At 46.1% G+C, this 16,268-nt stretch overlaps 1 protein-coding gene across 1 annotated transcript in view; it reads right to left on the bottom strand.

Annotated features, from left to right (window-relative positions):
* Positions 1-14,371, bottom strand: part of PPARGC1A (PPARG coactivator 1 alpha) — a 133,302-nt gene extending 118,931 nt beyond the window's left edge. The window contains exons 1-2 of the mRNA XM_063135193.1: positions 14,269-14,371; positions 4,389-4,568 (exon numbers count right to left, since the gene is read on the bottom strand). Coding sequence (XP_062991263.1) covers positions 4,389-4,568; positions 14,269-14,316 — 228 coding nt within the window. The 5' untranslated portion in view covers positions 14,317-14,371. The remainder of the gene's footprint in view (positions 1-4,388; positions 4,569-14,268) is intronic.
* Between the last annotated feature and the right edge of the window lie 1,897 nt (positions 14,372-16,268).

Raw genomic sequence — 16,268 nt, 5'->3', positions numbered from 1 at the left:
GGCTGCCAGTCCAGGTCTGGGCCCGATTCAAAGTGCTGGTATTAACATTTAAAGCCCTAAACGGCTTAGGGCCAGGCTATCTGAAGGAACGCCTCCTCCCATATGTACCTGCCCGGACCTTAAGATCATCCTCAGGGGTCCTTCTCCACGTGCCCCTGCCAAAGGAAGTGAGGCAGGTGGCTACCAGGAGGAGGGCCTTCTCATTCCCGGCTGTGGAATGAGCCCCCTAAGGAGGTTCGCTTGGCACCTACATTATATGCTTTTAGACGCCAGGTGAAGACCTTTTTATTCTCCCAGCATTTTAACGGTCTATAAATAAATTTTAAGTTGATGTTTTAAATTTGTAATTTGCATTGCTGCTGTTTTTATCTGGTTGAGCTTTTATATTGTATTTTATATTATGGTTTTATACTGTTGTTTTATACTTTGAATGGTTTTAATTTTTGTGAACCGCCCAGAAAGCTCCGGCTATTGGGCGGTATAGAAATGTAATAAATAAATAAAAATAAATAAATAAATAAATAAATATTTTTAGTAAGACCATTTTTGTTTGTTTCTCCCATGTGCAACTTGGCTCCAATGACCTGTGAGCGTGGTCTGACATAATATGCCCCTCTGTAGGCTAGTACAAGTAGCCTGGATGGCTACTATATGACTTAATCTCTATAAATTTATCTCTAGTGGAATGACAAGAGTTCATTATACCTTAATTAAAAGCAAAAAGAACAAACACAGTTACAATAAGTGACAAGGTACCAGACAAGGCGCTTCCCTGGCTCAGCCCATGTCACCACCACATTTGTCACCACCCAGTTTAGTATATCCACGTAGGTAGCCAGGGTATTGGACCTCTTTCAGCCGGAGGGCGTAATTCAATTTTGGAGAAGTTCTTGGGGGGCAGGGGGACACATTCCAGTGAACCATAAGCCAAGGGCGTGGGGCCAAAGGTGAAAGGGGGGTGCAAAATACCAGAAAGACCAGCATATTTTAACATACAGCTCTTACGTGCCAGATCTACACCAAGCAGAATAGAACACTTTGAAAATGGTATACTGTATGTAGTGTGCCCGGGGCCTGAACAGTTGTCAAAACTGTTATAAAGCAGTAGTGTAGATCCTGCCTAAGTCTTTGAAGAGGCATTTCAAACTTTTAGAACGGGGAGGAAAGCGCACAAAAGCTGGGAAGCCGAATGATAGGTGGTCAGGTGGGAAAGGAAGTGCGGACCTCTGGGGAACTCCAGAGGGCCAGAGAAGGAACCAAAATAGGCTGGATTTAGGGCCTACTATAAAGATACTTTTGGGGGGACGTCTGAGCTTCTCTGTCCTATAGCCAGACACTAAATCATTAGAGAATGATTAAAGTTACAACTGTAAGCATAATTACAGCCCTGTTGCACTCTACTAAGAGCTATTAGATTTGGGGCAGACACCCCTTGCTTGGGATGGGGACCGGAGAAAACAGTTTGGTGCTTGAAATGTAGCCTTCAAAGGAGACAGCCGTCAAGCACGAGCTTTACAACTGATGGGCAAGAAGGAGCCAGGATAGGCAGTGGATTGCGGGGGGGGGCGGGGGCGGAAGGGGAGGGCATGCTGTTTTCTTTCGGAGAACTGATACTACTTTAAAGGCTAGCACTCCTCATCTGAGACGCCAAACTACATGTGACGCAGAGCATCCATGGCTGTGCCTCGCCAGGTTTTAATTTTTTCAGTTTGGATAACATGGACGGATCTGGAACTGAGGTTTGCATAATTCATCTAGATTCATTTCAACTGTGATCCATACAGCCACTAGGCTTAAATGGCAGCCGTGCAGTAGTCAAACCCACAGGGGACAATTCGCGTCAGCGCTATGATGAGGACCAACCTTCTCCCTTAAGCTATATTACATCGGTCCTGCTGTGAGCAGCCCAATAGCGTGGCAGCCAGTTTTACGCTCACTTGTTTTATAGCAGCATAAATATGTGAATGCTAGTACTTTTGTTCAGGGGTGCAAATTGCCGCGAGTAAGGCACACAGCTTTCACCCCAGCCAAAAGGGGCATTTCCCTGCAAGGCCTCTCCTAATATAGGATGGAGGAACAAAATGGAATGAGCACACTGCACTGTGGGTGGGAGCACCATAAGGCAGCCCCCTGCCTCTCGTGGCTGAAATGGGAAAGGGACCAAGCCGGAAGGCAGCCAGGATAATTATTATGGGCGCAGGCTGAGTTCATTGCTGAGCCTCCAATTCAATGACACATCCTTAGTGTCATTGAAGGGGCACAAAATGCCCGTCTCTCAAACTTACCTCACTTTTGCTTCTTATGAACCAAAGCAGCTGAAGCGAGCTGTCACTTTCTCGTGGCAGAGGGAGGTAGGGTCAAGGGAGGCTCTCTCTTTCCCTCCCCCTCCTTTCAGTGGGCAAACCTCACCCATGTTTGTAGCCCTCCTAGCACCCCAAGAAAGAACGAAAGACCGTTCAATTCCACAGCCCACAAGAAAAGGTTGCTAAACTAGGGTCTGATGTTTCAGCTCAGCCCTGACCAAGTAAAAGGATAAGCAAACCATTCCTAAAACCCTATGAACCATTCCCTGAAAACCTAATCATGTCTTCTACTTAGAATGCTTTATAACACCAAAGTACAATTTGTTTTAAATATCCCACCTTTCCATCCAAGAGGATCTTGAAAGCAGCTGGATATCAATTATATACCAAAACAATACAAAGCACAGCATCAATACCATAATAAATGACGAAGACAACTCATACTGGGGCTTTCCCAAATGTTCTCTGAAAGAGCAAGGTCTTCACTTGCCATCTGAAGCCCAGCAGTGAGGGAGCCACGTGAGCCTTCCTCTGGAGTCTGTGAAGTTGGCACAAAATTGGACTGGGTCACTCCATGCAGCATGCTCCAGTTAACATGCCTGCTGACGCATTCTGGACCATTTTTGTAGCTTCCGGATGCTTTTCAAAAGGTAGCTTAGTGAAGAGTGCATCACAGTACTCTTCATTGCCCAGGCGTGGATGACAGTGACCTGGTCCCTTTCTCTGCAGAGAGATCACAGCTGCCACATCTAGCTAAGCTGTTAAAAGATGCCCCCCCGGCCCCTGCCACCAAGTGGGCACCCAGACACATTGCCCAATTTGTAAACTGGGCTGAAGAGGGAATACAAGTACAACTAGAGGTTGTATGCCTACGCTTAGATCAGCTGATCTTCCAACCGGCAACACCCCTGTCTTGCCTGGATTAAATTGCTGTTCATTCACCTTCATAAGAGCCTTGTGTGGTAAGCGGCAGTTACTGCAGCTGAAACTCTCCCCACGGCCTGAGTTCGATCCCAGCGGAAGCTGGTTCTCAGGCAGCTGGCTCAGGTCGACTCAGCCTTCCATCCTCCCGAGGTTGGCAAAATGAGTACCCAGCTAGCTGGGGGGAAAGTAACTGCGACTGGGGAAGGCAATGGCAAACCACCACGCTACAAAAAGTCTGCCAAGAAAACGTCAGTGCATGCAGGCATCCCTCCAGGAGTCAGCAATGACTCAAGTGCTTGCACGAGAGGTTCCTTTCCTTTTTTCTTCTGTGTTCAGAAGACACTTTAAACCACGGCTTTAACCATGGTGAATAAAGCAAAAAGCCTTATTCACTGTGGTTAAAGCCATGGTTGAAGGGGGTCTTCTGAACACAGCCTGGCTTTCTGGCTTAATCACCATGGTTAAAGCCATGGTTTAAAGTGCCTTCTGAATGAGCCCTTTGTGACATCAACGTCATACTGACATAAACTAACCACTGGCATGGCAGGCATATTGAACTGCCCTGTAGACAAACTATTCTAATCACAGTTGGAACACGGAGCACCACATCAATCTACAGATGCTAACCAACCAGTCTTTCACTAGTCTGAGCAGTAAACCAATGCTCTACCACTTAACTGGTACTAAGGTCAGTTCCACCCTGCTGTGATGACAACCTATTAGATTCTACCAGCCTAGTGCCATTACCTGTCCAATTCGACCCTCAAGCCACCAAATCCCATTCTTGAATTCTTCCCTGTTCCCACCCAGTGGTGGGGACGTGACATATTTTAGGAATCAAAAGTTAGCATCCCTAAGACACTGGGCCACTGGAAAAGTAGATCCTGGCATGACAACTATTTGATATATCTTGTCATTTCTTCACAGCAGCCTTTCACAGCCTGGTGCTCTCCAGATGAGAATGCTGGGTATTGTAGTCAAACACACCTGAAGGGCGCCAGTATGGAGAAGGCTGCTCTACAGGGTTAATGTGTAAAAATCAAAAGCTGTATCCAAGGAATAAAAAAGAAGAAGTTATGAGCATTGCAGCTTGCAAACAACATCAGAGTTCAGAGCAGATAAAAACGACCCTCCGCGACTTTACATTTAGTCTTTCCTTACCTCAAATATGTTTGACGGTTCATTGGCGTACTGATTGGAAATGATCTCTGATTGGTCACTGTACCACTTGAGTCCGCCCAGAAAGCTGTCCGCATCCAAGTCGTTCACATCTAATTCGGAGAGGTCAAGTTCTGGAAGATCTGGGCAAAGAGGCTGGTCTTCACCAACCAGAGCAGCACACTAGAGAGGGGAGGGTGGAGAGATACAGAAATGCTTTCATTAATTAGAGGAAACTGGGACCAACCACAGCATGTGAGATGAATTATCTCTCCGTTAACTCACTTACACCACTCGGCAGGTCATGGGAGTTAACTTCATTTTGGGGCAAGAAAATGCTGACTTGTATCACGAAGCTTGGCACAGGGGTGTGTGTGTGTGTGTGTGTACAGACACACGCACCAGCCTGCCTGAAGGGAGAGAATCTGACCTTTGACTTCTAAATCACCCTCCTGCGCTGGGAACAATCACTATCTTTTCCCTTACATTCCCCAAAGTGCAGAAGGCTTTTTTTTTAAAAAAAAAAAAAAAAGCAAGGCGGGCAGGTTGCTACTTCTAATCTCTCAGTGAAGCCAAAATGAGACATTCTTGGGGAAGATGCATGGCAGCATCCAAAAAGAACAAGCCTGTGCCCTTTTCTCTCCAGCAATACCTGGCTGTTATAAAAGTAGGATAATGTGGCATTCTTGACAGGGCAATCCCATGCACGTCTAACTCAGAAATAAAACCCACTGAGTTCAAGTGGATTTTCTCCTTTGTAAGTGTGTAGAGCGCCCTTCCCCAACCTGGAACTCCAACTCCCACAGCCAATGGTCAGGAATGCTGGGAGTTGTTGCCCCAAACATCTGAAGGGTACCAAGCAGTGGAAGGCTGGTGCAGAGCAGGGGTAGGCCATTCCAGATGTTTCGGCCTACAACTCCAGCATAGCCAGTGGGAGTTGTAGGCCAGAACATCTGGAGGGCCACAAGTTGCCCAACCTGGTATGGAGGTTTGCAGCCTGAAGTTTGCCGGCCTACAAATGGTAGCCAATGAAGTGGAGTGAGGAGTAGGATGCCATGTCCTGCTGTGCTACTTAAACACACATTGACTGGACATTACCAGGGGGGTGAAGAGAGAACCTAGGGTTGCTGTTTTCAGCAGCAGCCATGCGTCTCCAATAACATCTGGCCTTAGCGTAAACGGAGCCAGAAAGTAGCTTGTGCTGGGCCTTCCACCATAATGACAAAATCAGCGGAAGATGCAGGAATGTGAAATTGCCCCCCCCCACACACACACCGTCCGCATTTGCATTCTCCCACCAGCTCCAAAAATTATTCGCCACAACACACTGTTGTGTAAGCTACTACAGCTAAGCTACACCGCCCTCATAATAAGCAGATTTTGAAATATTTCCCATGGCACAAGGAGGCTGAGCACCTGCCAAGTCATGACCAAATATCTATAAATGTCACATTCCATTTATGGAGTCTCCCAATCTATACGAGCTTCACTTTTAGGTTACGAGCACAGTCTCTGGACAGCACACTTCCAGCCAATCGCAAACTGGTCTCAGGCCAAACCAATAAGCATCACTAATTGGTTTTTCGTAACTCAAGCTCAGGATAGGAAAGACAGATCCCTGGCTTCACAACCACCTTGGAAGGTAGGACACTTCTAGTCCGCTTTTGCAGACAGGGGACTGGAGTAGGAGGATGGACACTGTGGGGGATGGGGAACCCTGTTCTGCTTTGCCTAACTCTTCGCATGTCAGCATGCAACCGTGGCTGGCACCTTTCGCCCTCCGTTCTATGCACTCCTTCCCATCTGGGTCTGCACCTGTTGCAGGTCCTTGGTATGCCCTTTCCTTCCAGGGCAGATGGCTTCTTCTTCACGTTCCACCTATCGGCTGTTTTGGATTCAGGAATAATGAAACGCAAACTGTGGTGCAACTTAGGCAGGGCAATGTGTGTACTCCACGTTTCAGACCAAATACGATTATTCCTCGGGCACAGCTACATACCTAGTTATAGGGTGGCGGGTGAACTTACACACACACACACACACACACACACACACATATATATATAATAAACCTCCAGGCTGGATTACTGCAATGCGCTCTGTGTAGGGCTGCCCTTGAAGCTGCTCCGGAAGCTGGAGCTAGTGCAGAATGCTGCAGCTCGGCTGTTGTCTGGAGCTGCCCCTTTCCAGCATGTAACTCCTCTGCTGAGGGAACTGCACTGGCTGCCTATTCACTACTGGGCCAGGTTTAAGGGTCTTGTACTTGTGTACAAAGCCCTAAACAACTTGGGACCAGGATACCGGAGAGAGCGTCTTCTCCCCTACCAACCTGCCCGGTCACTGAGGTCATCTGAGGGCATGCTCCTGGTGGTTCCACATAGACTTATCCTCCAATTGGAGCCCATCAGGGGAAGAGCCTTCAGCGTGGTGGCCCCCCTCCTATGGAATTCCCTGCCTCTGGAAGTCAGGCAGGCGCCAACTTCATGTTCCTTTCGGTGCCTCCTGAAAACATCACTATTCTAGGAAGACTTTCCTTAATGACCAGCCACAGTTCTCTGTACATTTTGCTTCTTTTAAAATCTATTTTAAAGTGTTTTATTGTTTTTACTTTTATTTTATCTTGTGCACTGCTCCGAAATTTTCAATGGGGAGCAGTATATAAATATTGTAAATAAATAAAATAAATAATAAACCACAACAAATGCTCTTAAATACACAACTTTTTCTGCAATTTAATCATGAACGTATTCAAGGGTGGGCCTCTAAGTTTGCTTTGAATCATTGCCCCCCCACCCACCCCAAACGTATCTGAAATGGTCCCCCAAGTAGAAATAGCTGACCCAGTCCAACTTTCTCATCCAAGGGGCTGCACAGTTCCAAAGATGGGCTTGGGGGTTTCTTGTAACGCCACAGAGAATACCCAGGTATAACTCCTGAAGGAAAGGAACCTCTCGTGCAAGCACTGAGTCATTACTGACTCTTGGAGGGATGCCAGCTTCCGCTGATGTTTTCTTGGCAGGCCTTATAGCGGGGTGGTTTGCCGTTGCCTTCCCCAGCCATTTCCCCCAGCTAACTGGGTACTCATTTTACCGACCTCGGAAGGATGGAAGGCTGAGTTGACCCGAGCCGGCTGCCTGAGAACCAGCTTCCGCTGGGATCGAACTCAGGCCGTGGGGAGAGTTTCGGCTGCAGAAACTGCTGCTTTACCGCTCTGCGCCACACGAGGCTGGGTCACACACTATTTCTTTAGCACCCTAAAACTATGACTATCCCAAGCAACCCTTTGTGTTGCAATACAATCTAGCAAGCCATGACAGTGGTGATAAGAGTGCCTGGGAGTGAAAGGGTCAGATACAGGATTAGATGTGGCAGATGTGGCATATATAGCATTTGTCCAATGGTTGGGCCGACCAGCCCAGTAAGTCTGCCCTGCAATGCCTGCTTCATAGATCACCCCAAGGAGTGTTGCCCTCGGCATCTTTGTATGACTGCTTTCACAACACTCCCAGTAATGCATGCATCCAGATGTTTTGGCCTTCAACTCCAATAATCCCTCACCACTGGCTATGCTGGCTAGGGCTCATGGGAGTTGTAGGCCAAAATCTCTGGAGGGCCACAAGTTGCCCACCCCTGCACTACATGGATACACTGCCATTATGACCCATCCTAGGGAAGTCATCACCACTAGAGGGTGGTGGGGCTGTCATGGGAGGTGCAACCCACTCTTAAGTGGGTGAAACTGGACTAGTTACTGGGAGCAGTGTGGGAGCAGCCACGGAATGGCAACGCTGCAATGAGCTCATAGGTGGGGCCAAAGTCCATATATGAACTGTGGCATGAAAAAGTAAGTTTTCGAAGTCCTCGCCTATAGCTTCCTTGGAAGATGCATACAGAAGGTGCCTGGTTCAATCCTTGGCATCTCCAACTAAACATGGCAGCCAACAGGGCTGGGAGAGACCTCTGCCCAAGAATGTGGAGAGCGGTCAACAGAGCAAACAAGAAGGGGCTGGACTCCGAATGGAATTCATTCTACGTCAGAAAACAAGGTTCCTTTTCAGAGAAATACTTGAAAATGTGCAGTTTTATTTTATTATATAACTTGGAACCAGGCTAATTGAATGACTGGCATTTGCCCAGATGAGCCTGCCCAGGTTTGAAGGTCTTCGAGGGAGGTCCTTTCCTTAGTCCCATTGCCATCGGAAGCATGTTTGGCAAGGACGTGAAAGAAGGCCTTCTTAGGGGCCACTCTCAGGTTCCAAAATTCCCTGCCAAGAGAGGCCAGGTTGGCTCCCTTTCGTGTCCTTCTGCAAAGACATTTTTATTCAGAAAGGACTTTGGTACATAAACAGGTGTCTTGCTCAGAGGAGATTTAACTGACTGGACGCCATTTCTTTCTTTTATTGCCATGTTCAACTGATATGTTTTTATAATAAAAATTCTGTAATTTATTATTATTAGCTCCCTTGAGAGCCATTATTTCTTTTTAATAAAGAAATAAATACCTTTTAAATCCTATGATTTTCATTCCGATCTCGTGACATTCACCATTTGGCTCTGGAAAGTCTGCCTACGTACGTCTTACATATGGAAGGTCACTGCAAAGCAAACCTTGCAATCATAATACAGACTAATCTACAGCACACTCCGCTAAGACCTTTAGGTAGTGACAGTCATTTATATTAAGACACACAGACCTTGGATGGCAGTAATTAAGGCTTGTGTAAACTAACCACCTCTTAAAGCAGGTGAAAGGAATTTGGGTCAATGGGTCTGGAATAAAAGGTGTGCTGTAACGCCAAACACATCAACAAAAAAAGTGAATGTATTTCCTTAGATTTCACATCTTCGCTGACTGAAGATGCACTTTTTCTTATAGCGCATCTAAAATTGTGCAGCAGTCAGGACCAGGCATGAGGAAGGCGAGAGTATAGCGGCAGACTTCGAAAAATTATTTTTAACTACATGGTCACAAATACAGAACATGGTCCATCCAAAGTTAAGATCTCTATAGTCCCACTGACTTTAATAGGACAAAGTTAAGCATGCTGTTAGCTTTACAACTTAAATAGTTAGGACTCCGAAGTGCTTAACTTTGGCTGTATCATGCCCAGTGTGTGTATATGTATATTGCTACACCTTCACCCCTTCTGTGTTTTTAAGAATATTTTCACCTCTAAACACATTGGGGGGGGGGGAATATCTGGAACCTCCCTAAACTGGAACCCATATGAATTAAGCTAAATCTATTACAGGAAAGATAACGGATATAGCAATTATGTGGTTAAAAGCCTGGTGACAACAGCGATCAGGTTAGAATAGAGGTTTCCAAACTGCCACCTTGATGTTCTGCCTTTAGCTGCATAAAAATGTTGCAGGCAGGCCAAAGGAAAAACACAACTAGATTTCAGATGTCATGGACTGCCAATCACCCACAAATATGGTATGGCTTCCTTGATTAATAAATCTTCCCTCTTTTCCTTGAATGAAGTCAAATAAGGTGAGCGCATCGGTAACTCCAAAGCATCACCACCTCGGCAGACACATCCATTCCCCAGCGTCCGTCATGTCACACATCAACAGTAAGTACAGGTTTTCTCGCTAAAGTTGGACTTCTGCAAAATAAACTTCCTAGAAACGTTTGACAGGCAAGCCCTATAAGAAGAGTAAATCCAGCCTTGCATATTCTGCGTGTGACAACCTCATCGCAAAGGCACGCTTTGGGAACGACAAACAGGGTCAGGCTACTCACAGCAGCTGGCAAATGCTGCAATTTACCATTCCACTTCCCTTGGGCAAGCAGGACAATGCAGGCAATCAGACAATAGGTGCAGAGAAATTGATATTTAAGGACTGGACCGATTCCTTTTATTCCTATTCTTTGAAAGAGCCCGGAGCTGGAAGAGTGCAAGGCCTGAGTTAAACATGGACATTCCATGACGAACTGAATGCTGCCACAAAGAACTTCGACGGCAGGCCTTCTCTGTAGCGGCCCCCACCCTCTAGAAAACCCTCCCTCGTGAGGTTCAGCAGGCGGAAAATATAACGTCTTTCAAATGCCTCCTGAAAACACATCTTTTTAGACAAGCCTTCCCTGGATTATAACTTTTCCTGATTTTACGTGTCATTTCTTAAAAAATAATAAAGTTTTAAATTCTGACTTGGTATATGCAGTTTCAACTGTTTTATTTGTGAACTGCCCGGAGAGCCTTGGCTGTTGGGCAGTGTAAATATGAAATAAATACATAAATATGGAGGCTATGTTGCTTGCAGTGAAGTGTGGAATGAAAACACAAAGAAAACTGTAAAGCAAAAATGTTACTATAAAACAACCATTTAAAAAAAAACAACAACTTCACCCCACTTCCCTGAGTCCAGGCCTTAAGTTACCTTCCGTCTGCAAACGTTGGAATGCAGAAATGACCTTTTCCTGATACACAAATGAAATCTGTGATCTCATTAAAGGATAACCTGGGTCTTTGCCTGAAAAGGGGGATACTCAGCATTTGCTCTCCAGGGTTGTGTTGTGGAGGTCCGAGGCTTCAAAACCGATGCCCTGGCCTTCCCAAAGATCCCGCTGATTGGTTTGTAAAAATGTTTGGTTTGTAAAAATAGATACTCTCTGTTTCTCTGTGTGCATTGCCTAGTTAAGCTGGCTGGATTCTCTCAATAAGTACACTTTTTTAAAAAAAAAAAAAAAGCCTGCAGTGGCCATTTTGAAGCAATATAAGAAATAAGTATTGGGGGTGTGGGGAAGTTAAAAAATTCTTCCCGTTGCAGTTTTCATTTGTCTCTCATGGCTGCAGTGTCACTTTAAAAAAAAGTGCATAGCTGAAGTAAAGTATGTCCACTCTTGCTAATGTTGACATGATAATAAAATCAATGCTTCTGGATATGGCACAACGCTTCTAATCTGAGACACATTAGTAGCAAGTGTTCCTGTTATTAATTTATATTTGGCCTTTGAACGATGCCAGGTTTAACACTCCAAGTCCTATAACTGTCCTCATCTGACTCTCAGATATTTGGCGTTTGCCTATACCATCTCTAACAGGTGCACCTTCCATGCAATGTCACTTATTTTCTCTTTCTTTTCTTTTTACAGCTCACAGTTTATGGCAGTTATTACACTATTATACCCATAATTTTGTAATAAGCTTTTAAGGGATAAAACAACCACTAAACACAAAGGCTAATTATTGTGTCTTTCTTGGCCCTAGATCAATCCCACCCAACCCTCCAAACGCTTAGTTAAAGAGCAAACAATAAATTAGCTTAACTGCATCAATGATAATGAATCATCATAATTAAGCATCATTCTCCATTAACCTTTTTGGGTGCTCATATGCTTTTGAAGGTAATTTTTTAAAACAAAATGATTTGGAGGAACGGCACGCATATCATTTAAATGGTATTAATGAAAACAATAATCTGTATTTAACAAGCTTGTATGAAAGAGAGGGGAGGGGGACGAGAAAGTGGGAGAAGGTCCTGAACATGGACAATATGCTTAAAGCTAACATGCACCATGTGGATCCTCCTTATCAATCTTTGCAGCCTCATCGTACATTACCTTCATTAAACAGAGAAACGCTGTGGGACGCTGATCAGCTACTGTGATGTGCAGGCCTTTATTAAGTAGCGTGCAATCTCACTGTTACGAACAAGAGGATATCGAGTATTTTATGTGGCAAGTAAATTTTGAAGATTTTTTTTAAAAAAGAAAAGCTGTCCTTCGGTACCTTACGACAGTCGTACTTTAGAAGAGAAAAGGGGCGATCCCCCAGAGCAATAGCATGCAGCAGGTAATCAGGCCAGCTGCACACTGGGAAGGGTGCATGCCACTTGGAAAAACTGCCCTAAAATGCCACCCGGCCTGACACACCATTCACAAAGACCTCCATCCTTCCACTGAACGAGCAAAATAATAAATAAATAAATAAATAAATAAATAACAACAACAACTCCCTGGCATGAATTATATTTTTTTTGTTACAAGGCTGAAATTCCTGCAGGAACACTGGTGATTAAAATAGATCATCACCCTTTCCACAGACAGTGGTTCCTCAAATAAGCTCCTAGAAGCATTAGGAATAATGCATGATGGAAAAAACTGAGCCACAGCAGCTGAGACCCATGCAACGAAAACCAAGACGACAATCCACTGGATACTCCCCAGCTACTCAGAAACAAATTAGGACTTCTGGAGCCAGTAAGTCACTCACTTACCGCCTTGACTCATAATAGCTACAGGACATATGAATTATCCATATCTATTCCACTTTACTAAGAAGTCAAAACAAGAGATGAGCAATTACAATATGCAAACAGAAGACAGCGGATGAGGTGCAAATATTTTAAACATGATTGGAGGGGGGGGGGGAAATTACACTCCGATCTTTGCCTCCTGCCATGAGAAAATAAAAATGTCTATGCAGAAAATATTAAATGCTTTCACCCAAGAATATGCAGCCCTGCACTAAGTCAACATCTCTGATTTTAAAACAAACACACAAGCTTTTCTTTTCCTGCCAAGGGGAGAATTTCAGGCTGCAATCCTAGGCACACTTACTTGAGAGTAACCCTCCCTAAAGTCACTGGGATTTATTGCTGAATAAATGGCCTGAAAAAGGAACTATCATTTGGGACTTTGTTTGGGGGATAATCAGGAAGAAAAAGTTTTCCCAAGTTGTACAAACTTTCGATAAGCACACTATTTATAACTCGGGGATTTGTTGGGGGGGGGGTTGGTTTTGCTGATGGCAAACATTTAGACATCTTCAAGCCTCCAGGCTTACACTCCAGACATTCCTAGCTGCTTATTTTGTTCCCCACTTCTGCTTCCATTCACCACCCCCACCACCACCCCACACACACCTCACCCCACCCCTTTATGAACTGTAGCCAGCAGAAGCTGCAGTTTTGATGTATTGCCATCTATTTTTACTCAAGCAGCGGCGGCGGCGGCGGCGGCAGCAGCAGCAAACAGCACAAGATCTTGCATAAATCTAAACTCTATTCTCATGCTGCATCCTGTTGTCTCAGCTGCACAGCACCACTTAGCCACTTGAATGAATGGAACCCCTTAACCTAACCGGAGCACCAGGACATTCTCTCTCTCTCTCTCTCTCTCTCTCTCTCTCTCTCTCTCTCTCTCTCTCTCTCTCTCAACATTCCTGTATAAAAACCACATCCCCACAATTCAACCCCATGAAATGAAAACCCACCTCTCCGTACACACACACCCCAGCATCTCTGCTCCGGAGCTAATCATCCTCTGCAAATGTAAAAGCAAGAAAACGAACCACAAAACCTCCCCACCCACTCCCCATCTCAGACCCACGGCCTTTTCCCAACCATCCCACTACGTCCCACTGGAAAGACTTCCGTCACCAATTCGTATCAATATCCCGGAGCATAAATATTGCATATGACTGGAAAGGGAGCCCAAGTCATGTAAAAATAGTTTCCAAACTGCAGGAGATCCCGATGACAGGAGGCAAGGTGCCAGGCTCCCTTTTTCTGTTTGTTTGCTTGCTTGGTTGCTTTTTATTTGCTCAAGGAACCAGAGAGTAATCTTAAAATAGAGAGAGAATAAGAGAGAGAGAGAGAGAGAGAGAGAGAGAGAGAGAATAAGAGAGAGAGAATAAGAGAGAGAGAGAGAGAGAGAGAGAGGAGAAAAAAACTTACAGGATTAAAGATAAGATCCAGGCTTGCTTCCATTCCAAAAGGGCTCCTCTGTCTACTTTCACTATTATTCCGGTTTTGGGGGAAAAAATGATTCAAAGTAACACAAGCAAGAGAAGGAAGGAAGGAAGGAAGGCAGGCAGGCAGGAGAGCCCAGAAGGGGTTTGCCCAAGCCGCCCGCCCGTTCCCACCAGCTCACCTCGATGTCGCTCCAGACAGAGTCCTGATTGCACATGTCCCACGCCATCCAGCTCCTGAATGACGGCAGCAAAGCTCTGAAACTACAATCCGGAGCGAGAGCAAATCTCCTCGCGCGCAGCCCAGCAGCCCCTTCACTGAGCGTGAACCGAAGGCACCTGTCTTACTACTGTTCCAGTCACATGACAAAGCTATTAAAAAGTAGGCTGGCCTGTCACTCACCCGGCCGCCTGCTCCGCCGCCGCCGCCGCCGTGTGTGTGTGTGTGTGCCACGGCCAAGTGACGTCACGCTCCGAGGCAGACCTCGGCTGGAGCGGAGTCAAGCCCAACACGCGCGCGTTCACACACACGCGCGCGCGCGCGCATTCACACGCGCCCAGATCTTTCCAGGTTTCAGCACCTCCTGGGGGATTGGGGGGGGGGGGGAAAGCCAACGCGACGCGCGCCCGCCCCTTGGGCGCCACACCTCCAGGACTGGACCGGTCCTGTGCAATCAAATCAAATCCATTTACAGTATATGTGTATGTGTCTATATATAGGTAGGTAGGTATTGCTCCCCCCACGCCCCCAAGCCGTTCTTTTCTCCCCCCCCAAACAATCCGAAAGGACAAAGGGCTGTTTACCCGTTTCCAAAGAGGGCAGAAATCGGGGACCTGCCTTGGAGAACCCCCTTTCTTTGTGTGTTTAATTAACATTCTCAACTTGAGCGAGTGGTACAAACGCTTTGCAGGGCTGACGTTTTGAAGGCAGGCAAAAGGGAAATCGGATGATATGGGGGATGGGGCGGGAATGTGATCATAAGTGGGATCTGGGGCTAAATGATTTGCAGTGCTTCAATTCGGGACGCAAACCAGGGGAAAAAAAAACAAACTGATCCACTGTTTAGACCCATCTATGTTAAAATGGGGAGGGGCAACCTGCGGCCCCCAAATGTGTCGACCTACAACTCCCATCATCCCTTACTATTGGCTATCATTTGTTTGTTTTTTAACGGACCCCAGAACTGTTGTTTTTAAATGAATGCCATTATTTTTATACTGTTTTATGTTTTATGTTTTTCATGGTTTTAAATTTTGTATACTTTTTAATGTTCACTGTTTTTAACTTTTGTGAACCGCCTGGAGAGCTTCGGCTATGGGGCGGTATATAGATGTAATAAATCAAATCAATCAAATCAAATCAAATCAAATCATGGTGTTGGGGGGGGGGAGTGCGGATGGTTTGTGTGATCTAGTACTAAGTTAGCACTAAATGATTTCTATTGCTTAAGTTTTGGACACACACACACAAAAAGTACCTGTGATAGGAACTGTCTCGCCGGATCACACCAAGGTCCAGCTAGGGCAATATTACCTTATGCAGCAAGATCCTAACTACCCTATTTCTTCGATTCTAAGACACACTTTTTCCCCCATATAAACATCTCTAAAAATGGGGTGCATCTTAGAATCACAGATGTGTCTTAGGGTGTGTGTGTTTTCTGTTGGTGGTACTGAAATTAGTGTGCATCTTACAATCGAAGTATGTTTACTTGAAGCCAAGTCCCACTAAAAACAATGGTCTCTGCAGAGGCCACCAGTGAGGGAGGAAGCAGCAGCCAGGCACCTCTCCACCGTGCCTGGGTCCAGCTCCAGCTGAGAGCCCCCTCCCTCCTGCTGCCAGCTGTCTCTGCAGAGGCCACCAGAGAGGGAGGAAGCAGCAGCCAGGCACCTCTCCACCGTGCCTGGGTCCAGCTCCAGCTGAGAGCCCCCTCCCTCCTGCTGCCAGCTGTCTCTGCAGAGGCCACCAGTGAGGGAGGAAGCAGCAGCCAGGCACCTCTCCACCGTGCCTGGGTCCAGCTCCAGCTGAGAGCCCCCTCCCTCCTGCTGCCAGCTGTCTCTGCAGAGGCCACCAGAGAGGGAGGAAGCAGCAGCCAGGCACCTCTCCACCGTGCCTGGGTCCAGCTCCAGCTCAGAGCCCCCTCCCTCCTGCTACCAACTGTAACTGCTGAACTTTCCAACT

The sequence above is a fragment of the Elgaria multicarinata genome, chromosome 10, assembly GCF_023053635.1.
Source record: "Elgaria multicarinata webbii isolate HBS135686 ecotype San Diego chromosome 10, rElgMul1.1.pri, whole genome shotgun sequence".
NCBI classification, from domain to species: domain Eukaryota; kingdom Metazoa; phylum Chordata; class Lepidosauria; order Squamata; family Anguidae; genus Elgaria; species Elgaria multicarinata.
Note: the sequence above shows the minus strand (reverse complement) of the source record. Positions and strands in the feature narration are given on the sequence as shown.